Source organism: Hevea brasiliensis, chromosome 16 (assembly GCF_030052815.1).
Source record: "Hevea brasiliensis isolate MT/VB/25A 57/8 chromosome 16, ASM3005281v1, whole genome shotgun sequence".
Classification (NCBI taxonomy): Eukaryota; Viridiplantae; Streptophyta; class Magnoliopsida; order Malpighiales; family Euphorbiaceae; genus Hevea; species Hevea brasiliensis.
In genome coordinates this window covers 8902367-8929991 of record NC_079508.1, presented here as the reverse complement: position 1 = coordinate 8929991, position 27625 = coordinate 8902367, and the positions used below count along the sequence as shown (strand labels likewise).

The 27625-nt window shown below is 33.9% G+C and overlaps 1 protein-coding gene across 3 annotated transcripts; it reads left to right on the top strand.

Annotated features, from left to right (window-relative positions):
* Positions 1-595: 595 nt before the first annotated feature.
* On the top strand, positions 596-27625 carry LOC110655308 (uncharacterized). Of its 3 annotated transcripts, XM_058138714.1 has the most exons (7): positions 597-700; positions 830-856; positions 13815-13992; positions 14232-16655; positions 21668-21772; positions 21923-22097; positions 27194-27625. In XM_058138714.1, exons 3-7 carry the CDS (start codon positions 13982-13984, stop codon positions 27386-27388), a joined length of 2910 nt encoding a protein of 969 aa, XP_057994697.1. In that variant the 5' UTR covers positions 597-700; positions 830-856; positions 13815-13981; the 3' UTR covers positions 27389-27625. The 3 variants fall into 3 exon arrangements, with proteins under 3 accessions (XP_021667255.2, XP_057994697.1, XP_057994696.1); XM_021811563.2 differs by having other exon boundaries at positions 596-700; positions 13815-16655; XM_058138713.1 differs by lacking the exons at positions 597-700; positions 830-856 and adding an exon at positions 5003-5046 and having other exon boundaries at positions 13815-16655.

The following is a 27625-nucleotide window of genomic DNA, read 5'->3' as shown; positions in this document are numbered from 1 at the left end:
GAAGTAGTGATGAAGAGGGAAATTGCAAATAGGAAACTCTTTTTGTCGGCAAAGGGAGGGAAATGGAGAAATGAGGAGTGTTGCTACTATTACAAAATGATTTTTAGGGTTAAATGTGAAATTATTTATATGCCTCTCAAAATTTTTAAAAATTTCAGAGGGCCTAGTGCCCCCTTTGGCCCCTGCCTCCCTCCGTCCCTATTACTCAGGTCATTTACAAGCTACATCGTGTCTAAGCTTCAAAATCTTTTTCTTTATTTGTCCCGATTTTTAATAATAAAAATAAGTTAAGAAATTAATTTTATTGTAAATAGTATATAATTATTTTAAATAAAATTATTCCTCATCAAATATAAATTTTGTAATATTAATGAAAATTAACTTTTTCTTTTTAAGATAATGAATTTTAACTTAATAATATTAATTTATATTAAGATTATAAAATCTCAAATTTCAAATTTAGTCTCAATGGAATTTAATTATAATAATGATATTTAATCTTAATTTTTAGAAGCTAATTACAAAGTTTACATTTTTATTTATGATTAAATCTAAATTTAATAAAAGTTTTGGAGAGGAAAAATAGAAAAAAAAGGGATTGTTGATTTTTTGGATTTTCTCTCTCTATAATCTAAATAAAAAAAACGGAAAAGGGGAAAAATCCTTGACCAGTGTAGCTGTACGGTAACGATGCTTGTTGGTTAGTCATATGCTTCTCAACCTCACACCTAAATTTGGGGAACCTTTTTCTTATGATTTTGAGAGATTTTCTGCTTTCTTTTCTACTTCATATTTTCTAATAATTTCCTTCGTTTTCTTTCACTGCTAGCACTTTTCCAACTCCCCAAGATTTCTGGTGAGTTTAATCTTTTTCTTCTGACTCCTAATTTCCTTTGATTTTTGCTGCTGATTATCATTTTTCTATCTTTTCTTGTTTTCTACAGTTGTATTTCCATTTCCATTTCAATTCTTTTGTTTCTTTTCTTGTATGTTAACTGATTCTCTTGTAATTGTTTACTTATTTTTTTGGTAGTTGATATTTTTGCTTTTTTGCTGATTAATTTTGCAAGTTAGAATCATAGAATGGTATGTTCTAGTTCTAGAGTTTTTAGGCGATAGTTTTGGTTGCAACTAGTTTCTCTTTTTTAGAAATTTAAAACTAATACCTAGGTATTGGCTTCAATCTTTTTGAAAAAGATCAATTTTGGTACCAGTTTTTAATTTTCTTGAAAAAGATCAAAATGGTTTGGTATTTCCCTTGAAGCTTAAGGAAGTAAGGAAACTGCATTATGAGGTTTTGGTGATAATTCGAACAATGGATACGTTGAACAGATTCAGAAATTTTAAAATACTTTGAACCAAAACATATTGGACGAATGAAAATGGTATAAAAGAGACAAGCATTCTTATCATTTATGGTTGTTGCTCATAAAATTTATGACCTGTCAATGCTATTTGTTGATTACCCGATACTTTCTATATTTGTGATGGTAAAGCGAAGCTTAAAAATGATGTTCAAGGTTGTTGATTGTGTTTATTAGGAACTGATTACTTACCCCCCAAAAAAAAAAAAATTGGTGGGAGACTTAGCGTTTTCTAGAGGATAGTTATTTCTAATATGGCATTTCATATCATTGATAAATTGCATTTCAATTTTCTTCAAAATATTGCCAAATATTTTGGTTCATTCATATCTCTTCTAATAATTGCCTTCTAAGTCCTGGGAATGCAGTTTTGGTAAATTTGGGACATTTTTAAACAGATAATCTTGATATAGTAATGAATTACCAAATAGTAATGAATAAGTTATGGTTTCTTTTTTGGAACAATAGAGTTTGTCATGAGGAATCTCTCTATTACCTCTTAGTTATTTTGTGAGCATAAATGAAGTTTCAAGTGTTGGGCAAGGTTGGAAAGTACTGACTAGATCTAGAATAATGACCAACATTTTCTGATTTGGTGTTTATTGTGATGTGTTTATTTACTGAAATTTAGGGTTTACTGAATTAGGGGAGGATGGTCAAGCAAAGCAATAAGTTGCTCATTTTGAATCAAATAGCTTATCAATGAGAAGTATTTTACAGAACTTTGTCTAAATTAATTTTATAGTTTATTGAGGGCTTGCACAAGAAGGTTGATGGTATCAAAGAAGCGGTGTGGAGTAACGAACAATAAAGAACATAAATGATCTCTAATACGCTATTTAACCAATAATTTCTGCCAGAAATTTAAGAATCTAATTTAATGATGTTTCATTCCTTTTTGTTCTGTCTTAATTTCCTTTCTTGTTTGTACAATATTAAAGAAATTCTTTACAAGTGTTATACGCAGACACAATTGTGTATTTTTTTTCCCTAGATGCATGGTTATATGTTATATAAGGTTGAGCAAGAGTCTTTCATCTTGATTTTAAATGATAATTGGTGCCGAAAATTAGGGGTCTTCTTTCATGGTGTTTCATGCCTCTTCTTCTTTTTCTATTTTTTTTTGTGTCTTAGTTTTCTTTCTAGTTTATACAATAGTAAGGCCTTGTTTAGTTGTGGAAAAAAATGCCTATTTTTTAGAAGAAAAAGCTGAAAACTAGAGCTTGATGTTTGGCTATAAAAGTTTTCAGAATGAAAAATTAGAAATGAATTATGTAAATTTTCCTAATTTACAGTAGTATTTGGAAACTGGCTTTCAGTAGTTTTCCACATTCTCTTTTAAAATTAGCTATGCATGGCTTCAATTGGAAAACATCCCTTGTCCACTTCATTTTGGTTTCAGCATTTTCAGTGCTTGGTTCAAACTCCAGCATCAACAGTTTTTTCTCTTTTAATTGTGTTTTTTTTTAATATGTATGTTAATAGATGTTAACAATAATATCCATTTAGTAGAGTTAATTGTTGGGTTTCAAACCCGGCAGTACACCTTTTTTTTATTTTTTAATTTCCTATGATTTTCTTTATATATTATATAGACTGGATGATTTTTTTACTAAAAATGTCAATCTAACAACCTATTAATATATGAATTTGATATTAATTTTGAAATATTATAATAAATAGTTTATAATAATTTTCATGATAATTTTTAGATTTAAAGTATATCTTTATTGTTAGAATTGATGAGATTTTCTTAATTTAAGGAATAAGATTCCTTCTTAATTTATGAAATGAGATTTCTCCTTAATTCTTAGAAAATCCCATAATTCAAGGTGGTTTGAATTTTTTCTTAATTTATGAAATATGTCTTGTGTGCTTTGCATTATAAATATGGACTATGTATTATGTAATTGTTTAAGAGTGAAGTTAATGAAATTGTAGCCTTTGTGTTCTTATGTACTTTTCTTTCTCTCTTTTTCCTTATTCTCTCTTTTTAAAACTTTAACATTTATATTAAAAATATTTTATTTAAGCAATCCAAAACTGCTTTTTAAGGAGAAAGCACCATTTTAGATGCCGTAGAAAAACCAGTTTAAAAGAAGCTGTTTTGTTATTTTAGTGTTCTAATGACTAAAACTTATCAAATTTAATTTTAAATTATTTTTTAATACTATCTAATTAATATATTTAAAAAAGTGCTTTTCTAAATATCAGCTTTAAAATCAATGCCAAATAGACTTTGTGAAACTATCTACATAACAACATTCAAATAATTAGTATTTTCAATTTTATCAATTTGAGATTTTACAAAGAGAAATAGAAAATGAAAAATGAGAAAATTGAAAAACAACGGAGAGGAAATATGGAAAATGAAAATAGAAAATGTTTTCTACAACCAGACAAGCCAAAAAGATTTCTTCACTGTAAACAAGCTTTAGCTTTTGCTTTACCAAAAAGTAAAAGAGAAAAAAAGATTTGAGGCTGAGGACAAGAGTTCTGTGCATTTGAGGGAAAGAGCGAGATGTGCAGATTTTGACCATGCTGTGCATTGGTTAGGTATATTTCTGTTTTCAAGTAATGATTGCACACTTGTTTTGTGTTTCTTGTGAAATGGATTTGAAGTACACCCATCACCCTTCTATACTTCTTAGTGCTTGTACGGAAATAGGTGACCGCCACAACTTATCCATTCCTCTTCTTGTTTGTTGGGGTCTGTGATCTTATTTATAATTTTTGTTCATTGTCTGTAATTTAATTCAGCTGTTGAGGACTTATTTTCATTATTATGGTATTCTTGCATATATTATTTTTACTTTGTGCCTGGTTTTAGTCTTTGGTTTTTATAATGACATTTTATTTGCTATCTAGCACTTGCTGCAAACCTTATTTGCCTATACATTTCTACTCCTGTATCTCTGCCCTTATTTGAAGAATAAAAGTGGCCTTTCCTAGTGATACAACTGATACCTATCATATTGGCGCATATTCAATTGGTTTTAAGTTGGCATTATCTTTTATATGCTTCTTTCATTATTTTTATTGGTCAAGTTGGTGGTGTGTGTGGAATGACCATCAGCTTACATTAGGGATTTTTTTTTTTTTTTCTGTAACACTGTTCATGCATCCACAATTTACTAAAATTGTATATATTCCCTTCCCAAGTATTTGACATTTTTCACTGCAAATGAAAAATTACATATTTGTATTGACCACTGGATCTGGCATCATGTTATTGCTTTTGTGGGAGGATTGCAATCTATTAACATTTAGAATGCTTGCTACTTAAGAACACCAAAGTTGGACCTTTTAAGCGAACTCAAATTTGATTGTGTACTCTAATTTAGGTCATAATTACCTTTATGTTTATAGCCCTATGACATGGACAGGCACAGCAAAAGATGCATTGTGCCCTTCAAAGAATCTAGAGTAAGAATTAGAATATTTCAAAGTGAGGATAGGGCTAACCATCAAGGAAACTTTTAGAACAAAATAATTTCTATAAATTCTGTCAGGCATGTATTGGCATTGCACTACCACAATAAACCTTTTCTTTTCTTTTCTTTTCATTCCTTCCTTTTTTTTTCCTGCTTTTCTATTCCTTTTTCAACTCAACATTTTTTCATTTTTTTATTATTTAGATTGGTGAAGTGTCTTGTCTTAATTGGAGGATCCTTGATAAAAGGTAATGGTTTTTGAATGGTTCATGCATGTTTCTTGTCTGATTGCTTCATTAATGACAAATAATTCAAATAATTGTATTTCAAGGAAATCTTGTCCTTGATAAAATTGTTAAGTAGTTGATAGCAGTTAATTCATTGTTTTCCTTTTATTTTCTTTTACTTACGCCCCGCCTTAGCATATTTCCAGGTTTCCTCCTTCAATTTTAGCATATTTTCTTTTACTTATGCCCTGCCTTAGCATCTTTCCATGTTTTCTCCTTGAACATTATACACTTTTGTATTGTGATCTTTGAACAACAATTTCATTCAATCAAGTACTTGAATAAGAAATGTTAACAATTTATGCCTTCTCAACACCGGCGTGTTACATATTAGTCTGCACACTTACTAAAACAGAGGATTAGGGAGAGAGAGATAGAAATAGATGAGAAAAGAATAGAAGTAGATGAGAAAATAGAAGAGAGTAGATAAGAAGAGAGAGAATATTTCCGAGATGAGATATATCTTTGATTATTAATGATCTTGGATAGTCTCCTCTTTACAATTAAGTTCCTATTTATACTTCTTTGGATCCTATAACTGCTCTCTACAATTACAATTGACTGGAGAGTAATTACAATATACTAGTACAATAGAATCTTCCTGTTTAACTACTGGACTAACCTCCTAACTGCTCTACTACTTACTCATAACATTCCCTACTCCTTGACATCATTCTTGTCCTCAAGAATGAAGAAAATGTTGGAAATTGAAATGAATTTTAGGTGCTGCCTTCTCATCAGCTGACAGAATGTGATAATCCCACATAGTTTCTTTTGCTGGCCGGTTAATTCCCTAAATTTTGGAATACCAAATGTTAACTTCCATTATGTGCTTCAGCTGAAATGTCTCCTAGAATTGGCTAAAAGTTGTAGGTGATAGTATGAACTGTTAATCGACAAAGAATTATTTTTTTTTTTCCTTTCTTCTCCAAATTTTCCATGCTTATTCCTGGAAGATCATAATACCATTTGATGGCTGAACTTTCTTCCTTTCCTTTCTTGATATTTCCCATTCATCTTCTATGTGACTTATAGGATTACAACAGCTGAACTCACCATCTTGGCTCCTAAAATTCTGCCACTTGCTTACTGTAACCACATTTTTTGTAGTTTCTTTATCTTTCTTGTTTTCAGGAACATCCCCAAAAGTTTGTGCAACAAGAATTTCAGGCTTAGCTTATGCATTCCCCATTGTCAACTCTAGTTTCCTATCATCACCATCTTTATCCTTCTCCTCCTCATATTCCTCTATTGCACCAGACAAATAAAAAAAAAATCCTGATCTTTCTCCATCTCAATACACTTGTCTTTCTTATTGGAAGTTTCATCAAAGACATCTTGTTCTTCACTTGAATTTTCAAGAAGTGGATCCTCATTATTAAAGACTACAACATTCTCCTTTACCACTTGAATTGCTTCCACCACTTTGTCAATTTTCTCTTGAAGCGACTTCTCATATTTCTCTCATTTTTGTAATAACAATTCTTCCTGCCTTTTTAATCCACTTTCAACAACTTCCATAATCCTATCAAGTAATTTCTGTTCCCAATGATGGTCTTCCATGATCATCTTGTAGAAGGCTGAGTAGAATGTTGGAAAATTTTATTTCTTAGAGAAGAAAAATTGTAGGGACTGGGGAAGAAAAGTTGATACAGAAACAAGGATTTCAAGAATTTCAAGAAAGAATAAAGAGAAGAAATTAGGGAAAAGGTGGAGGAAGAAATAGGTTTCTAGAAATTCCAAGAATTTCAAGAAACATGTTTCTTGAAATGCAGAAAGTGAAAAATTAAAGAAAAGAAACAAAAGAAAGAACCAGAAATTGATAGAAGAGACAAAATTGATTCAAGAATTCAAGAAAGAAGGAAGAATAGAAAGAAATCTGAATAGAGGAAATGGAAGAGAAATAGAAGAAAGGAGAACAAAGGAGGAAGATGATAGATCAGAAAAGTAAGAACAAAAGAGGAAGAGGAAGAAGAAGAAGAATAGCGGGAAAGAAGGAAGGAGTTTCAGAGAAGAAGAAGAATTAGAGAGAAGAAGAGAGAAGAATACAGGAAACTTGGTATTTTGAGAAGAGTAATCTGCCATAGATGCAACTCCCATGAAAAAATTTTCAGTAGTTGCCCACCAATCTAACAGCTCTGATACCAATTTGTTACATATTAGTCTGCACACTTACTAAAACAGAGGAATAGGGAGAGAGAGATAGAAATAGATGAGAAAAGAATAGAAGTAGATGAGATAATAGAAGAGAGTAGATGAGAAGAGAAAGAGAATATTTCAGAGATGAGAGATATCTTTGATTATTAATGATCTTGGATGGTCTCCTCTTTACAATTAAGTTCCTATTTATATTTCTTTGGATCCTATAATTGCTCTCTGCAATTACAATTGACTGGAGAGTAATTACAATATACCAGTACAATAGAATCTTCTTATTTAACTATTGGACTAACCTCCTAACTGCTCTACTCCTTACTCATAACACAGGGCTGGTGCCAAGTGGAATTATTTAATCTGCATGTGAATTGAATTGTATGCTTATTGATGCTGACATGGCAAGTGGGGCCTGAAGATGGGCTTGATAATATTTCTTGAAATCATTTTGTCCAAACTGTATTCACTTTTTTGAGGGGTTCCTCATTAGTTGGATCCACATGGTACATCACCTTTTTTTTTTTTTTTTGACACTTTAGCTCATGTGGGCCAAATAGTTCCATCTTAATTCTGAATTAACACTATAGAGCAACGTATGTCACGTGACAGGAAGGTATTTCACAACTTTTGTTGTTCAAGAACATGATTGCATGGAGTCATTAATTCGTGGAGCATATTGCAAATGTGTAATGTTAAAAAACTACATTTATGCTCCTAACCTTACTACCTTAGAACATTGGGTAATGGTTATTTTACATCTAATTAATTGGATGCTACAACACACACATACACACAGAGCCCACATCCATAGAGCTATGATGTTAGAAATTCCAAGATGTGTGTCCTTTTATTTGGTTAATGAGTGTTGATGCATATCTAATTGCAATAGCTTTCAACTTCCTGATGCTTGTTGTTTGTAGAAAGAGATGATTCTCCTTAATTTCAATTAATCTGTACATGGGTATATATACACAATTGATTCCTATAATTGTGTTCTACTAATTAGGAAGAAATTCTAAATAGGAATACAGAATACAGAATATACAGAGAAATAATATAGTGATTGACTTTCCATAACACTCCTCAAGTTGGAGCATAGATGTTAATCATGCCCAACTTGTTACAAATGTAGTCAATCCTAACTCCATTCAGAGCTTTTGTGAAAATATCTCCTAACTGCTCTTCAGTTTTGATGTGTCCTGTTGAGATGATCTGTTGTTAAATCTTTTCACGAACAAAGTGACAATCAATCACAATATGTTTGGTCCGCTCATGAAACACCGGATTAGAAGCAATATGGAGAGTAGCTTGATTATCACACTACAATTTCGCAGGCACGGAGGTCTTAAAACTGTCTCATCTAGTAATTGAAGCATCCATATTACCTCACATACTGATTGTGACATGGCTCTGTATTCGAATTTAGCACTAGATCGAGAAACTACACTCTGCTTCTTGCTTCTCCAAGACACCAAATTTCCTCCAACAAAAACACAATATCCAGTAATTGACCTCCTGTCAACCTTAGATCCAGCCCAGTCGGCATCTGAAAAACATTCAACATTTAAATGCCCATGATTACCATATAACAAACCTCTTCCTGGAGCGCCCTTCAGATAACACAAGATTTGTCCTAAGGCTTCCAAATGAGCAACAGTTGGGGAAGACATAAACTGACTTACCACACTAATGGCATAAGCAATGTCAGGACGAGTGACTGTAAGGTAGTTCAATTTTCCTAGCAATCTCCTGTACCTCTCTGGATCTTCAAACAACTTACTATTCCCTTCTAACAGTTGTAAATTTGGAGTCATTGGTATACTACAAGGCTTAGCACCTAATTTTCCTGTCTTTGTCAATAGATTGATGACATATTTTCTTTGAGACAATAAAATATCCTTCTTACTTCTCATAACTTAAATACCCAAGAAATACTTTAACAATTCCAAGTCTTTGGTCTGAAACTGAGTTTGGAGGAAGGTTTTAAGAGATGAAATACCTGCAGAGTCACTCTCAGTGATGACAATGTCATCCACATAGACTACCAGGAGAATTAGACCAGTCTCAGATTGCCTATAAAATACCGAGTGATCACACTTACTCTTTTGCATATCAAATTCCTGTACTGCTTCACTGAATCTCCCAAACCAGGCCCTAGGACTTTGTTTTAAGCCATAAAGAGACTTGTGAAGCCTACAAACTTTACTCAACTCCCCCTGAGCAACAAACCCAGGTAGTTGCTCTATATACACCTCCTCTTGAAGATCACAATAAAGGAAAACATTCTTGATATCCAATTGGTGCAGGGGCCAATCATATGTAACTGCTAAAGAGATAAACAAGCGAATAGAAGTAAGTTTAGCTACAGGAGAAAAAGTGTCAGAGTAATCAATCCCATATGTCTGAGCATATCCTTTTGCTATAAGGCGTGCTTTTAACCTAGCCACAGAACCATCAGGATTTACCTTTACTGTAAATACCTATTTGCAATCAATAGATTTCTTACCAGTGGGCAAAGGCAACAGTTCCCATGTACCATTAACATCTAAAGCCTCCATTTTCTCTTTCATAGCATTACACCAGCGAGGATGAGACAGTGCCTCACCAATAGTATTAGGGATAGGAACAGAGTCTAAAGAAGTAACAAAATACCTAGAATAAGAAGACAATTGATTATAAGAAACAAAAGAAGAGATAGGGTAAATACATGAACGTTTACCTTTACGAAGAGCAATGGGTAAGTCTAAATCAGAATCATGATCAGTCTGAGTTACAGGATCTCCTAACGAAGTAGCTGGTGGAGGATCTGAGTCAGGAATCTCCAATCTCCTGGAATAAACATGAACAACGGGAGGTCGAGTAGGTCTAGAGATAGAAGGACCAGGCTGTGGGAGAGGACTAGAAATTGGTTAGATAGTGTATATTAAGAGATCATCCTCTTCCCCCTGACTCTCATATGTAATGATTGAGGAAAAAATGGAGTGGACTCAAAAAATGTGATATTTGCAGAAACAAGATAACGATTAAGAGTAGGAGAGAAACAACTGTATCCTTTTTGGAGCTGTGAGTACCCAAGGAAGGCATATTTGAGAGACTTTGGATCCAATTTAGTAACCTGTGGACGAACATCACGCACAAAACAGGTACAACAAAAAATACGAGGTTCCACAGGGAACAAAGATTTTGTAGGAAACAAAGCAGTATAAGGAATATCCATTTTAAGGACAGAAGACGGCATACGATTGATAAAAAAATATGCCGTAGAAACTGCATCCACCCAAAAGTATTTAGGAACTTTCATCTGAAAAAGAAGAGCACGAGTTATCTTAAGAAGATACCGATTTTTTCTTTCATCTACGCCATTTTGGGATGTGGTATCCACACAGGAAGACTGATGAAGAATGTCATTTTGTGTTATATAAGACTGAAATTGTGCTGAAAAGTATTCTTTGGCATTGTCACTTCTTAATATGCGCACAGAAATATTAAATTGAGTTTTGATTTCATTACAAAAGGCACAAAAGATAGAAAACAACTCAGAACAATTCTTCATTAAATATAACCAGGTAACACGAGAGTAATCATCAATAAAAGTAACAAAATAACGAAATCCAGTTTTAGAAGTAACAGAACAAGGACCCCAAATATCAGAATGAACTAACTCAAAAGGGAATGAAGCCCGTTTATTGACTCTAGGCACATAAGGCAAACGATGATGTTTTGCAAACTGACACGACTCACTTTCTAGTACTGATAAAGACTGAAACTGAAGACACAGCTTCTTCATGGTAGACAAAGAAGGATGGCCCAATCTATAATGAGCTCCAAGAGGTGTTAAGGTACTGGAGCAAACAAGCGATTGTGGTACATGATTTTTCAGAATATAGAGACCTCCTGACTCACGTCTTCTACCAATAATCTGCTTCATCGTAAGATCCTGAAACAAACACTGGTCAGGAAAAAAGAAAATAGAATAATTTAAGGTATGAGTAAGTTTACTAATAGAAAGTAGATTAAAAGAGAATTTTGGTAGACACAAAACAGATGACAAAGAAATTAACGAAGTCGGGTTTGCAGTTCTAGAACCCATGACACAAGAAGTAGAACCATCAGCTAAAGTAACAGTAGAGGAAGTGAGATTAGACTAAAAAGCAGATAGAAGACTAGAATTACCTGTCATGTGATCTGTCGCACCATAATCAATAACCCATTTGGATGAGGAAGACACAAGTTATGTAGTGGATTTACCTGACTCAGCGATTACAGTGACATGGGAACTGGTAGGTTTTAGAGATGCCTGATACTGGGAAAACTGTGCAAAATCCTCTGCATATACCAAAACAGTTTTCTCAGAGGAAGATACTGCAGAATCCTCTGCTGTCATATTTGCCATCTGTGATCGTTGATTTTTCCTCTGAAGTTGCAGACAATTATATTTTGTATGGCCAGGCTCATGGCAATAATAACAAATGACTCATCTTGAGTCCTGATTAGAACTAGTCTCTCCATTATGCTGATTACTTCTGTTGCTTGTAATTTCTTCTCTACTTCCTCTTCTATTTTCCTGTTGTCCATTTGGATTACGGCTAATAAGAGCACTATTGGCAGACTGTGAAGATTGGGTACTCTTTATACGAAGGACCCGTGTGAACGTTTCATGCAAAGAGGAAATCTCAGAACTGGAGAGAATCTGAGATTTAGCAGTCTCATACTCTGAAGGAAGGCCTGCAAGAAAACTCATAACAGCCAGTTGCTCCCGTTGGGTCTGCTGAACTTTCACATCAGGACTAAAAGGCAACAATACATTAAGTTCCTCATATACCGTTTAAAATCCATAAAATAAGCCGTGAGAAACTTATCCTCTTTCTCAGCACGGTAGAATGCCTTACAAACATCATAAATACGGGAGATATTTCCTTTACCAGAATATAGAAAATCTAAGTAATCCATCAATTCCTTAACAAATTCACAGTGATTAATTAAACTAATTACCTCACTGTGAATCGAGTTCCGAAGCTGCAAAAACAACCGAGCATCCTCCCTTAGCCAAGTTTGTCGTGTATCATCAGTAGGTGGATCTTTAGTAAGGTGATCATCCTTATCAATGCTACGCAAATAGACCCTAACAGTCTTACTCCACTCCAGGTAATTCAAACCATTAAGTTTGTGTTTTGTGATCTTAGTCATCACCGGAATCACATCAGAAATAACAATCTTATTGTCTGCCATTTGTTGAGACAAAGAAAACTAACCGAAACGCTAATCCAAAGTGTTTACAGCAGTAAAATAACCCAAAATCACAAATCAAGCAAATACCGAAATAGGATCTGAGATCTAAACCTCAAAAGTCCTTTAATGGTGTACTGGATCAGGCAACAGCGCACAATGGTGGAATGAGGGGGTTGAGGCGACGCCGGCGATGTTGATCGGAGTTGAAACCGCCGGTCGGCGGCCAAGGTCTTCCCTGAGCTGGGTGGTGAGAATAAATAGTCACCCTAGATAGATGACCTGCTCTGATACCATGTAGAAAAAAAAATGATTCTCCTTAATTTCAATTAATCTGTACATAGGTATATATATACAATTGATTTCTATAATTGTGTTCTACTAATTAGGAAGAAATCCTAAATAAGAAATTCTAAATAGGAATACAGAATACAGAATATACAGAGAAATAATATAGTAATTGACTTTCTAGAACATTGTTTACATTCGGCCCTTGACAATTCAGTCAGATAAAAGGATGACAATGCCTTGTAGCTGAGTGCTGTTAACTTCCTTTTCCAGGAGGGGCAGGTTAGAGTCTTTAAGTTGTTTGAGTAGCTTAAAGATAGGTAGACCTTGATAATGTCTTTTGGAGGACTATTGTAAACGATCAGTGTTAGGGAGTAGATCAAAATATGATGAAAATTGGAGGGAAAAGAAAGTCCCATTGGGGGGAAATATAAAACTAGTAATTAAATGGAAATGGCCTCCAAATTCCCTTCTCATATTCACATGTTTCTCATTTGCACTTGATGGTTGAAGTATTTTCGTGTTTTAGCATGATTTTGGGAAAGGGAAAAAAGAGGATGTTATTAGAACTTAAATCCTGTTGTCTGCAATTCAGTAATTATATATCAATACTTGATATGGGCAGTGCATCACTCTCATTTTCTCCTCCAGCATGTTTGCACTTAATTTCTTTCTCATTCTTTTCCTTTGCAATCTTTGGCATTCTCTCATTGGACTTGTTAACCCCTTCTTCACATAGATAACCTCAAATCATGGACATCATTGATTTTCCAGAAAAAGATTCTTGCTGGTCATCTTTGATGAGATCTTTCTAGCTTCTCAAACTTGTGTTCATATGAGGAATTAGCTGTTCTACTTTCTTCACAGTAGATAGTGGATCTTGATTTTATGTAAACATGATCCTGTGAAAAATTTTTCTTATGATGAAAATTTAACGCCTGCATCATCATTGTGAAGTTTATAATTTTTATTGACATCAATTTATGTTATATGTTTCTACCATATCATTTTCAGTTGGCATAAGTTTTTGATTTGGATATTGTGACCGTTGCTTCTATCAGATGCGCTATCCTTGCATTACTTATAAGAGAATCTGATGGAAGTTGGAGGGTTGCCATACTGCCAATTAGATGTTTAGATAAACTGAAAAAATTGGTATTTTGAGCTCAGCTGAATATGGGAGGTCTGCATCTGGCTTCCCCACCATCTGTCAACACATTTAGTGGTGATGAAAGCAAGGTACGGAAAGGGCCTCAATCTAACCTTCCTTATTCCATCAGGTCTCATACAACCAGAAGCCTTCCTGGATCCAGCGTGCAGCATCAATCTCAAAAGAAGGGCCTGGAAAATAAAGTGACTAGATCAAATGAATTCTCTGATTATTCTTCCAGCAAGAGTTTTTTCACTTGCAGTGATTCCTATGATTTGATCCCAAAAGAATGTAATGGTAATAATTCATCTTTTGTGTTTATTGATAGTTCCAGAGTGCAAAAGGCAAAGAAAAGTTTCAGAAAGAAAACAAGAAGGAAAGGAAAGCAGAATAAGAAAGTATCCAGTCACTGTGGATTAACTGAACTGGAAGTTTTATCCGATTATGCCTATGATCGTTCCACCTCTGAAACCTGTAGTTATAATGATCGTGGTGATGGATTATCATCATATGAAACCTTACCCGAAGTTTCATTGTCAGAAGATAGCATTAACTGTTCTGGGGCTCCAAAGTCAATCATGTTCAACAGTGATGAGTTTGATATGGTGGAAACTACTATATCTTCTATGGAACATCAAGTGATTAATTCGGATATTGGGATTCAGGAGAAAGATTATGAATTTTCCGTCCTTGATGGCAGAATGACAGAGGCTCATATTCAGATCAATTGTGATGGTGATATGCATTCCAAAAGTTTCTCAAATATTCCTGAATCTCTAGTATTGGACTCTGTTTCTGTTGGCTCATATGGTGATGATGGTATTAATGCCAATCATGATGTAAAACCATTTGATAAAGGAAGTGGCAGAGTTTGTTTTGTGGAATCACTGGGCATCAATTCTATGAAGTGCTTATTAGATGGTGCTGTAGATATGTATGACCACACGAAAGAGACAAAGCATGGTATTCAGAATATTAGCGGCAGTAATGTGCAATTTCTTGTGCCAGGCCAAAAAGGTAAGCACATAAAAACCATGCCTAGGAGTTCCACTGTCTACAAATTTGGAGATGGCCAGACAGGGAAGGAGAGCAACCGTTCCATCTGGCTAAAGGTTGAGAGGAATGATGTAGATGTTTGCAACTGTGAGTTCAAGAATGTTCCCATGTGCTCACAGTTCGATGTTGCTCTGAAAGGGCCTCCTCTGCTTAAGAGAAATTGTAATGTTCCTGCAGTGTGCACGTCATCCGGACCTGAAGATAAAAAGCAGCCAAAACGCAAAGCTTCTAAGAAGTTGAAAAGAAAAAATCGTCCAGGTTCCAAACAAGAATACAACTGTTATAATGGAAGGAGTCCTCATTCTAGCAAGGCTAGCTTAAATTCTTGTGGAAAGGCTAACATGCACAAGAATGAAATATTGGATATCCCAGCTCGAGTTGTTGATAAAAAAGGAGTGAAAAGCATTTCGAAAGGCCATACTCAGAATGCTTGTCTGCAAGCTAGGTCCTATAACAACAGAGTTGAATGTGTGAATTTTGAATCAGACATCTCGCCAATTTTTCCAAATGGAATAAAGCCACCTGTAGGTACTTGCAATTCTGTTTCTGATATAAAAAATTACCGTACAGAGAGTAAGGATAACTCAATGCCAAAGTCATGCAATTTCTTGGACCAAAAATTGAGTGAAGTGCATCCTCCAATTTACCTTCCTCATCTTTTAGGTGGTAAAGTTTCCCAAGTAGAAAATGAAGTTACCCTAGAAGGCAGTAAAAAGAACCATAGTTCTATATCTACTCTGCAGAAATGGATACCTATTGGGGTAAAAGTTCCTGGGTTGACCACAATTAGTAGTTCATCATTGGATCATTTTGATGGGCCAGCAGAAGACTGGACTTTGAGAGACACTGTTGAAGAGAAAGTCATTTCCAATTCTCAAGATCTTGTTTCCTCGTTGACTTTGGGAGTGGACAAGGGTTCTGGAAATGCTTCTTGGTTTTCTCATGAAGATAACACCATTCAGAATTTAAAAAATCTGAATGCTTTCATGGTTGAGCACAAAAACAACCTTGTTACATCCAACTGTTTAATTAGTAAACCCAAAGATCAGAATTACTCAGTTTCTGAAGTTGAATCAAAGAAGATAGCACAAGCAGTGTCTGATGCCTGTAGGATACAGCTGGTAGCTGAGGATGTTCATATGGCCATTGGTGGCCCAATTGCTGAGTTTGAAAGAGTTCTTCATTTTTCTTCTCCAGTTATTTGTCAATCACCTAGTTTGTTATGCTGTCAGACCTGCTTCCAGGACCAGCTTGTTGATGTGGTACTATGTAGGCATGAGACCCCTAATATTTCATTGGGATGCCTCTGGCAGTGGTATGAAAAACATGGGAGCTATGGGTTAGAAATAAAAGCTGAAGATTACAACTCAAGGAGACTGGGTTTTGATCATTTGACATTTTATGCCTATTTTGTCCCTTATTTATCAGCAGTTCAACTGTTCAAAAGCCATGCAAGTCAACACATGAGGAATAGCGACAAGGTTCCTTCACCTGGTCTCGTACAGACATGTGAAATTAGTGAATCATCAGACAACTGTAATATTGGTCAGCTTCCAATATTTTCTTTACTAGTTCCTCAGCGTCGCACAAGAGATGCATCTGAATCTGTTGACATGACATGGCCTAGCGATATAGAGCTGCTTTTTGAGTACTTTGAATCAGATCAACCTCAGCGAAGACTTCCATTATATGAGAAGTAAGCATCATTTCCACTCTCAGTCAAACTTAAAACGTATTGTTATCTAATATCTACATGTTTGATAATAATTACAATGATTCCTTGTCTCTCTCTCTTTAATATTGATTAGCTTCTCTTCACTTTTGTGATGCATTAGTGACTTTCTGTTGCTTGATTATTGGATATTTGATTTTTAAATCATCAATCTTGTCACCATTTCAATCTACTTGCTTTTAAAAACATGAAATGTGGTTCCAGTAATCATAAAAATAAAATGTTTGTGATCTTTAAAGATGAAAGAAAACATAGTAGTACCATGTCATTGTTGTTGTTGTTATTATTATAATTATTATTTTCATGCAATATGTATGCGTGTGTGTGGGTCAATTCTGTGAACACTGATTTGAATAATTTTGTGAATTGATTCTAGTTAAATTTCATACACCAATGGTCTTGGCTTATTTGATCCAGGGACGGATCCAGGATTTTTCTTCTATGGGGACAAATAAAAGTATACAAACATATATAAAGCATCAAAATAATCAGTTAACTAAATAGACAAAATTATTTTTTATTTCATAATTGTTCCCTACGAATTTTCATATTTTGATAGCGTTGAATAATTTTTTCCATTTTCATCACTATTATAATTTTTTCATTTTCATAGCAACATTCATCTAACAATCTAAATAATAAAAGTTAAAAATAAAATAGTATGAATTATAAATGAGTATATATAAAAAATTTGGGGAATTTGGCAAATAAAAGACATACAAAAGAAAATAAATTTACACATTTAGAGAGTTAACATTTGCAAACTAAAACTAAATATGAGAGAATTAAAACAAAATTAAAAGGAAAAATACAGATGAAAAGATGAAAACTAACCTATGAGAGATTATTTCGTAAGGATGATTGATTGACAAATTTCTCTCTGTATTTGAAATGTGAATTATGAGTTTGTTTTTACTTGAGAGATGAAGAAAGATGAGGAAGCTTGAAGAGGAAACTTTTGGTGGAAGAGTTAGTTGTTTTAGACTTCCAACATGAAAAAGAGTACAACTCAACTCAACTAAACCTTTATCCCAAAAATTTGGGTCGGCTATATGGATTCGCTTTCTCCACTCTAAATGATTTTGGGTTAAATCCTTAGAAATGTGTAATGCTTCTAGGTTATATTGTACTACTTTTCTCCAAGTCAATTTAGGTCTACCCCTTTTTTTCTTTCTATTCTCTAACCTAATGTGCTCTACTTGTCTAACTGGAGCCTCCGTATGTCTACGCTTCACATGACCAAACTACCTCAATCTCCCTTCTCTCAACTTATCCTCAATTGGCACCACTCCTACCTTTTCTCTAATACTCTTATTACGAACTTTATCTAGTCTAGTATGACCACTCATCTACCTTAACATTTTCATTTCTGCAACTCTTATCTTAGACGCATACGACTCCTTCAGTGCCCAACACTCATTACCATATAACATAGCCGGTTGTATGGCTGCACGGTAAAATTTTCCTTTCAACTTATTGGGAATCTTGCGATCACATAAAACTCCCGTGGCACGTCTCCACTTCAACCATCCGGCTTTAATCCTATGACTAACATCCTCCTCACATCCCCCATCTACTTGAAGGTCTGAGACAAGATATTTAAAGTGATTACTTTGGGATAGTACCACCCCATCCAAACTAACTCCTTCCCTATCACCAGTTTGGCCTTCACTAAACTTGCAATGCATGTATTCTGTCTTCGTTCTACTTAAAGCCCTTTGACTCTAGAGTACTTCTCCAAAGCTCTAGCTTTCTATTGACTTCTCGCTTCTCATCTATCAGAATAATATCATCCGCAAACATCATGCACCAAGGAATACTCTCTTGTATATGTTTCGTCAATTCATCTAAAATTAATGTAAAAAGGTAAGGGCTTATAGCTGATTCTTGGTGTAATCCAATTGAGATCGGAAAATCTCTTGTGTCCTCTCCTACTGTGCGCACAATAGTAGTTACTCCTTCTACATATCTTTCAACACTTGTATGTACTTAAAAGATACCCTCTTTTGTTCTAACACATTTTAAAAGACATCTATTGGAACGCTATCATTAGCCTTCTCCAAATCAATAAAAATCATGTTTAGATCTTTCTTCACATCTCTATATTTCTCCATTAAGTTTCTAATGAGAAAGATCGCTTCCATAGTTGAACGACTGGGCATGAAGTCAAATTGATTGAGAGAGATAGAAGTATCATGACGTAGTCGATGCTTCACAACTCTCTCCCACAACTTCATAGTATGGCTCATGAGTTTAATTCTCCTATAGTTTGAGCAACTCTGTATGTCTCCCTTGTTTTTAAAAATAAGTACTAAAATACTCTATTCATCAGGCATTTTCTTTGAGTTTAGAATCTTATTAAATAATTTAGTTAACCATGCCATTCCCATATCTCTCAAACACTTCTACACTTCAATTGGTATTCCATCCGGTTCACAGGCTTTACCCACTTTCATTCTCTTAAGTGCTTCATTTACTTCTAAAGATCTAATCCTTCTAGTATAATTCACATTATTTTCTATTATTCTATAGTTTATATTCACGTTATTACCATTTTGACTATTATTAAAGAGATCATTAAAATAATTTCTCAATCTTTCTTTAATATCCTCATCTTTCACCAACACTTTTCCTTCTTTATCCTTAATGCACCTAACTTGATTAAGGTCTTGACATTTCCTCTCTCCTCCTTGCTAATCTATAAATATCTTTCTCTCCTTCTTTAGTTCCAAGTTTCTCATATAACTTTACAAAGGCCTGTGCTCTTGCTTGACTAACTGGCTTTTTTGCCTCTTTCTTTGCTATCTTATACTGTTTATATACCTCATTATTATCATATTTAGATAATTTCTTATACCATTCCCTTTTTCTTTTCACTACCTTTTGTACTTCCTCATTTCACCACTCTCTCTCTTTTGAGGGTGGTCCATGTCCTTTAGACTCTCCAAGTACTTTTCTAACTACTTCTTTAATTTTTGATGCCATCTGTATCCACATATCATTGGCCTCCATATCCAGCTTCCATGCTTTGAACTCGACAAGCTCATTTTTGAACTTCAATTGCTTTACTACTTTGAACTCCCACCACTTTATTTGAGCTACACTATTTCTTCTGACCTTACTTGAATTGTTCCTAAACTTGACATCCAAGACCACTAACCGATGTTGACTTGTTAAAGTCTCTCCTGGAATGACTTTGCAATCCTTGCATAGAGCCATAGTTATTAAAGGCTCAAGGCACACTAAGGTGCCGAGGGGTCCTGGAGCCTAGGTGCAAGGCGCAAGGCGAAGGCGCACGCCTGAGTGAGATGAGGCGCAAAAAAAAAAAAAAGAATATTCCATCAAACTTCAAATAACATTAAACTAAAAGTAATAACAAATAAGCATTCAAGTACTAAATTATTAAAATTTTAATAGTCTTTTAATCTTTCATAACTAAAGTTAAGAAATTATAAAGTAACTATATATTCTTTATATTTTTCTATACCTTCATCCTCTTAATATTCATCTTCAAAATCAATATTTTCATCATTTTCATCACCTTTAAGAACTAAAGGAGTATTAACTTTTTTTTTTGAAAAAAATAATGAGTGGTAGTGTTGAAAATGAAAATATGAAAAGTTTGTAATCCTGAGTATGTTAGTTTGATGAGATTTTGGTGACTAGTTATCACCAACGATACTAATTTTGAAAACTTCTAGATCAATAAATTTCGAGTTGGGTGGTAGTGCTTTTTGTCAATGGAAGAACTCGTCGAATGTAGAAATAAAAAAGGCGCGCCTTTCTAGCCTTGCGCTTGGAACAAGGCGCACGCCTAGGCGCATAAGGCGAGGGCTTGGTGAATGTTGCTCGCCTTTCTCCTGTAGAGGCTCTAGGACTGGAGCCTAGTGAGCCTGGAGCCTGAGGTGCGCCTTTAATAACTATGCATGGAGCTCTATTTGTCTTCCTGGTTAAGAGGAAGTCGATTTGGCTTCTATGTTGCCCACTTTTGAAAGTCACTAAATGTGATTCTCTTTTTATAAAGTAGGTATTTGCTATTATTAGGTCGTATGCCATAACAAAATCCAGGATGCTTTTTCCCTTCTCATTTTGACCGCTAAAACCAAAACCTCCATGAACATTTTCATAACCTTGCCTATCACTTCCTACATATCCATTCAAATCTCCACCAATGAAAACATTCTCTTCATTCGGTATGCTTTGCATTAAATCATCCATATCTTTCAAAAACCTTTGTTTACTCTCACTATCTAGTTCTATTTGTGGGGCATAAGCACTAACTACATTTATTGTTTCTCCTTCTAGTACTAGCTTTACTAGTATAATTCTATCTCTTACTCTTTTCAAAGCTATTACAGCATCTTTCAATGTCTTGTCTATGATTATGCCAACATGAAAGAGAGTGAAAGAGGTAAAAAGAAGATAGTTGAAAATATAAACAATAAAGAGAGAGAGAGAGAGAGAGAGAGTAAAAGAGTATAAGATGGTGTCTTGGGAAAGAAAAAATTGTAAAGCAACTATTGATATTTTATTTATATTTTTATGAACTTCAAACTATTATAAAACTATAGGAAATTCTATTTTTTTTTATCAACTTAATTATTCAAAAATATAATAAAGAAATTTTAAAATATAGTGTAATGTGGGGGCAATTTAAAATAATAAATATACTAATAAATTTTTTTTTCAATGGGAGTGAGTGGCCCAACTGCCCCTCACCCCCTCCCCCTTCACCACAACACCCCCCCCTCCTCCCTTGTATCTGTCCTTGATTTGATCGACCTATATATCTGTATGACACATTATTTTTGGCAAATGAATATACAGGAATTATGTGCTTTGATTGATTATTTATTATTGATGTAATATTATATTTCAAACATTATGGCAAAAAGATGAGCTTCAATAATTTAATTGAGAATGATTATTTGATTTATGTTTCAGATTGATCATGTTGCTGATTTTGTTCATTTCAGGATACAGGAACTGGTTAGGAGTGATGAATCCACACAGCATAAAATGTATGGCGACCCAACTAATTTGGTCTCTGTGAACCTATATGACCTGCACCCCAGATCTTGGTCAGTGAGAAAATGGTTATAATTTTCTATTTTCATTGAATGAAATAGAACATTATTCTTAATATGTTTCAGTTCATTCATTTGCTTGTATACACTTGACTAACACCTCAAAAAACTCTGTTGTGACTTCTTATGGAATCTTTCTTTCAGGTACTCAGTGGCATGGTATCCCATTTATAGGATACCAGATAGCAACTTTCGAGCCACATTTTTGACTTATCATTCACTTGGCCATTTTGTGCGCAGAGGCACCAAATTTGATTCCCACAGTATGGATGCATGTGTGGTTTCTCCAGTTGTGGGTCTTCAGAGTTACAATGCTCAGGTAGTGATAATTTCTATTTTTTCTTGAGTAAACTTCAGTTAAGTAATTGTCTCAAGTATTTGTAAGATGCAGGTAAACTTTTTTACACTGATCTGATTCTGCGAGTATATACTTTAAGATGTTTGTTGGACTTTAGTTTGTTTCTCCTTAGAAAATCTCCCTGACTTTATTTTCTGACATACCAACGGTGGGTTGCTAATGGGGTGTGCGGTTCCAGTTCAGGTTCAATTCTTTGCAAGAACCGGAATTGAAACCGGAACTGAACTTCGGTTCTTTCATTTTCTTGGAATCGGAATTGGTACCAAACTTTGGTTCGATTCTGGTTATAGTTTTAGTTCTAATTTGGTTTCTATTTTAGTTTTGGTTCTCATTCTGATTTCAGTTCGGTTCTCGATTCTTGCGCTCAAAATTATAATATTCTTGTGTTCCTTTTAAAAGAATAAATAAAAATAGTTATAAATTTTCAACATCAAAAGACCAATAAAAATAAAAATCATATATATATATATATATATATATATATATATATATATATATATATATATTAAAATAACAATGCTAATATCAAAATAAAATATCACAAAATAGCATAAAAGTAAAGACTTATTAAAAAAAAAAAAAACTAAAATCCAACTAACAATCTTCACATAGAAAATATAAGTTAGCGTAAAACATCCATAATAAGTTGTATTTGTATCTCAAATATAAAATAACACCAAATCAACAAGCATAACATAAAGTCAAGATTTATTGCAACATTTTCCACTCTTAAAAACTCCAATAAGCTTCCAAGTTCTAAGCCTTAAATATGATGGCACCTTCATTTTCATACAATTAATTTCATTACATGAAAAAGAGAGTAAGTTGAAAGAAAAATTATTATTAAAACATCAATAAAAATAATAATACTAATATCTAAATAACAATACTAATATAAAAATATATTATATATAATCCTTAATAAGTTTATTATATTATTTGTACCTATTTCTCAATTGTATAGTATTTAACAACAAGATACGTGTATAATTAAGGATTAGAGAATATGTTATATAACTGAAAGTTAATTTAGTCATATAATTTATAATGATAAGGTGATATAATGCATTGATAATTAAAAGGAACAAAAGTTTAAATTAGGTTATCTATATATATATATATATATATATATATATTACTGAAACTATATAATATATCTAAAAAATCATAAAAATATATGTATAAAATTGGTTCTTTAATTTGGTTTTGGTATGTTTTTTGTTCGGTTCTTGATGAAAAATCAAAATCAAACCAAAATAGTAAAATAAGTTTGGTTTGATTCCTATAATAACAATTCTTTTTCTGTTTGGGACCCTAGCAACTGTGCACACCCCTAGTTGCTTATCTTGAGTCTCCATTGTGCCCAATGGTGCTTGAGGTTAGGTGCAACAAATTTTAGATCTACAGTGAGATGATTAGTGCTTAGGTTGGGTGCATTTAATAATGTGACAATGACGTATGGTATAGGACTTCTTGGCACCTTTTCATTGGCTAAAGTGCCCAAGTTGGTTTTGTCTAAACATATATTGATTTTGCCTATGTTCGAATATAATGTGGTATACTAGTTGCATTTGGTTTGTTGTTGGAAATACTAGTCTAAGCAATGCATTGGGCAGTAGAACAACATCTAGTTATCAGTGTCACTAAAGGCGCGCCTCTGAGTTGCAAGGTGCACTGGGAGCGAAGGGTAGCGCCTTAGAGTGGCAAAGGCGCATGACCTCATTGAGCCCCACGTAGGCGTCGCCAGGCACACCAAGGTGCTAGGCGCTCCTAAGCGCATGCCCTAGTGAGGTCGGGTCAACTTAAAAATTGTAGAGAATGACTGGATGCTGCTCTCAATGGCGGGTTGGTCTTTTATTGGTTGGAACTATAATGTTTACTAAGGCTTGTGATGGTAATGAGCTGATAGTGGTAATGGATTGATGGTTATTGGACTAAACTTAATTTAGAGCTAATTTATTTTATTAATGTTTTTCTGTTTGTAGTTTTTTTTTTTAACATTATATTTCTCGTAAGTGGAATATTACACATGGTTTTTATTGATTTGGAGAAGGCTTATGATAGTGTTCTAAGAGAGGTCTTATGGAATGTGTTAGAACAAAAGAGGGTATCTATTAGGTACATACAAGTATTGAAAGATATGTATGAAGGAGCAACTACTATTGTGCGCACAGTGGGAGGGGACACAAGAGATTTTCTGATTTCAATTGGATTACACCAAGGATCAGCCATAAGCCCTTACCTTTTTACATTAGTGTTAGATGAACTGACGAAACATATACAAGAGAGTATTCCTTGGTGCATGATGTTTGCGGATGATATTGTTCTGATAGATGAGACACGAGAAGGAGTCAATAGAAAGCTAGAACTTTGGAGAAGTACTCTAGAGTCAAAGGGTTTTAAGTTAAGTAGAACGAAGACAGAATACATGCATTGCAAGTTCAGTGAAGGCCAAACTGGTAATAGGGAAGGAGTTAGTTTGAATGGAGTGGTACTGTTTCAAAGTAATCACTTTAAATATCTAGGCTCAGTCCTTCAAGTAGATGGGGGATGTGAGGAGGATGTTAGTCATAGGATTAAAGCCGGATGGTTGAAGTGGAGACGTGCCACGGGAGTTTTATGTGATCGTAAGATTCTCAATAAATTGAAAGGAAAATTTTATCGTACAGCTATACGACCGGCTATGTTATATGGTAATGAGAACGGCAATGAAAGAGTCGTATGCATCTAAGATAAGAGTTGCAGAGATGAGAATGTTAAGGTGGATGAGTGGCCATACTAGACTAGATAAAGTCCGTAATGAGAGTATTAGAGAAAAGGTAGGAGTGGTGCCAATTGAAGATAAGTTGAGAGAAGGCAGATTGAGGTGGTTTGGTCATGTGAAGCATAGACATACGGAGGCTCCAGTTAGACAAGTAGAGCACATTAGGTTAGAGGATAGAAAGAAAAAAAGGGGTAAACCTAAATTGACTTGGAGGAGAGTAGTACAACATGACCTAGAAGCATTACACATTTATGAGGATTTAACCCAAAATCATTCAGAGTGGAGAAAGCGAATCCATATAGCCGACCCCAAATTTTTGGGATAAAGGCTTAGTTGAGTTGAGTTGAGTTGATAAATAACTGTTCATAATAAATTTATAGAATTCAATTTTTAGATAATGAATAATAAATTTATAGAATTCAATTTAAATTATTATAAGGTATATTTAGTAAGGTATTATTAAACTTAATATATAATGGAAATTGAAATTATAATGCATTAAAAATAAAAATTATTATTTTAATATTATATTTGATTAAAAATAAAATTAATATAATATATTTTAATGATAATTTTCACTAATATGTGTAGTTTAATTAACAATAGTGGTGATGCAATAAGTAAAAATAAGTAATAAAATGAATAACATATTACATATATTTTTATATATAATTAATATTCTTGTAATTAAATTTATGAATATTTTTAATAAATTTATTATATAATTTAATTTTTAATGGATTTTTTTTTTTGCGCCTTGCCTCGCTCGGGCGCATGCTTGTGCCTAGGTTCTAGGACCCCTTGGTGCCTTAGCGCACCTTGAGTCTTTAATGATAATGCTCATTATCATAATTTTTATCCAAATTTTTTATGGTGATCTACTTGATAAATACAGACAAATATACAGACTCTTGTAAACAAATTCTGTACAGTGGAATAATATATTGGAAGGAGATCTTATTCTTGATCTTCTTACAATGCACCTTAACCTTGTCTGCTGTTAATTGAAGAACAATAACAAGGTGTCAAAATGCAAATAACTAGTGTTGCATGAATCAAAGTCTAATATTCTTGTTGGTAAGTTGCAGCTTTTCTTTTGTAAAACTCTGAGAAATTGGATATCAAATATGTGAAGGTGCCCCACATTAATGTGAAAGTTGGCACAAACAGATAATGTTAGATTTCATTAAATGGTTTCTTTGTGGCAACTACGTCATTAAAATCTCTGAATAATGTTAGTTGTTTTAACAGCATTTTATGAGCATCAAGCCACCAACAAAATTATTAGCTTTGATGCCTTTATATTTTTATCGCTTTGCTACTATGGTTGGTGGTTTTGATTGGATGGGGATATACTCAAAAGTAAACCTCTTTCATGTAATCTAGCCTTTTTTTTTTTTTTTTTGAATCTTTCTTTCCTCCATAATAGGCTCTCTATAGTTCATATTATAGTTTAGTTGCTTATTTCTTGAGAGGCTTTCTATAATTACAAATGCTAAACTTTCTATTGATTTTTATTTTTGCTTTTGTTTCAATGCTTTGTGAGGAATACTATGTTTTAGTTTTTGAGTTAATGTAAAACATAGAACAGGTGCTAATGCTTTATTGTTTACACTTTAAATAGTAAACATCTCATAAAAGATGAGCAAGTTCCTTATACTACTTGTTTTGGACTTGCAATTGGTTGCATAAACTTTTTACCAAGGACTGTGGAATGGACAATGAAATCACTATTGAAGGATTTTATATCTGCAAATATAGAAATCAAGTTGTGGAAAGATTAAGATGCAACAAAACCTCTGGTGGGAATAAAGGAGAAATAAAAAAAACATGAACATCATATATTGATTGTCGATTGGATAGGGATGGGAGAGCATGGTGAGGATGTTGTACAAAACATTATTGCTTGGTATAATGGTGAATGGTTACTCTTCCTTTCTGGAATGGTTGGTTAAGAGAGTCAGCAACGTGTGCTTTTGAATAAAGCGTTTGCTTGGTAATTGACTATGGAATTTGGTTAGAGAAAACTAATGTAGATTATTTGGTTCCTTTTTCTTTTGAATAAAGCTTTCCTTGAAAATGTGGAGAATGGTAAGAGGGGCTAACTCCAACTCCTTGGTGTTTTGGTATATGCCAAAATATAAACAAAATGGTTTATACAGAGTGTTTAAGATATTTGTGGTTGTTTGTGTACTCTTTTTTCCTTCAATAATTTCAGATGCACCAAAAGAAGGCGTCAACTACCGCCACTGACTCTTTTTTCCTTGCTATGTAATGTTTGTCTCCTGAGCAGAATGAATGTTGGTTCCAGCTGCGGCACATTGCAGCCAGCCAGACAACAGGATTTCCGAGCAGAATCTTGAAGGAGCAGTTAAAAACGCTGGAGGAGGCAGCATCTCTCATGTCAAAAGCTGTTGTAAACAAGGGGAGTGAGATGTCTGTAAATAGACATCCTGATTACGAGTTCTTCCTCTCTAGGCGAAGCTAGTGACTTCCAGTTTGTATTTTAGATTAGCAACTGAGAATAGTCTTGTGTTTGCCAGTGACGATGTAGCTTTCAGGTAAGATTTAACTGCATGTAATGTATAGGGCTCAAGTGGCTAATCTACTGTCCTTTTTTATTATGTAAATTTGTTTGATATTCAGCAAAGTATACCTGTACAGTGAATTTCCAATATTTTTGTCTCTTCCCTTTGTGTATTTTTCATGGGAAGAGAATTGCCAA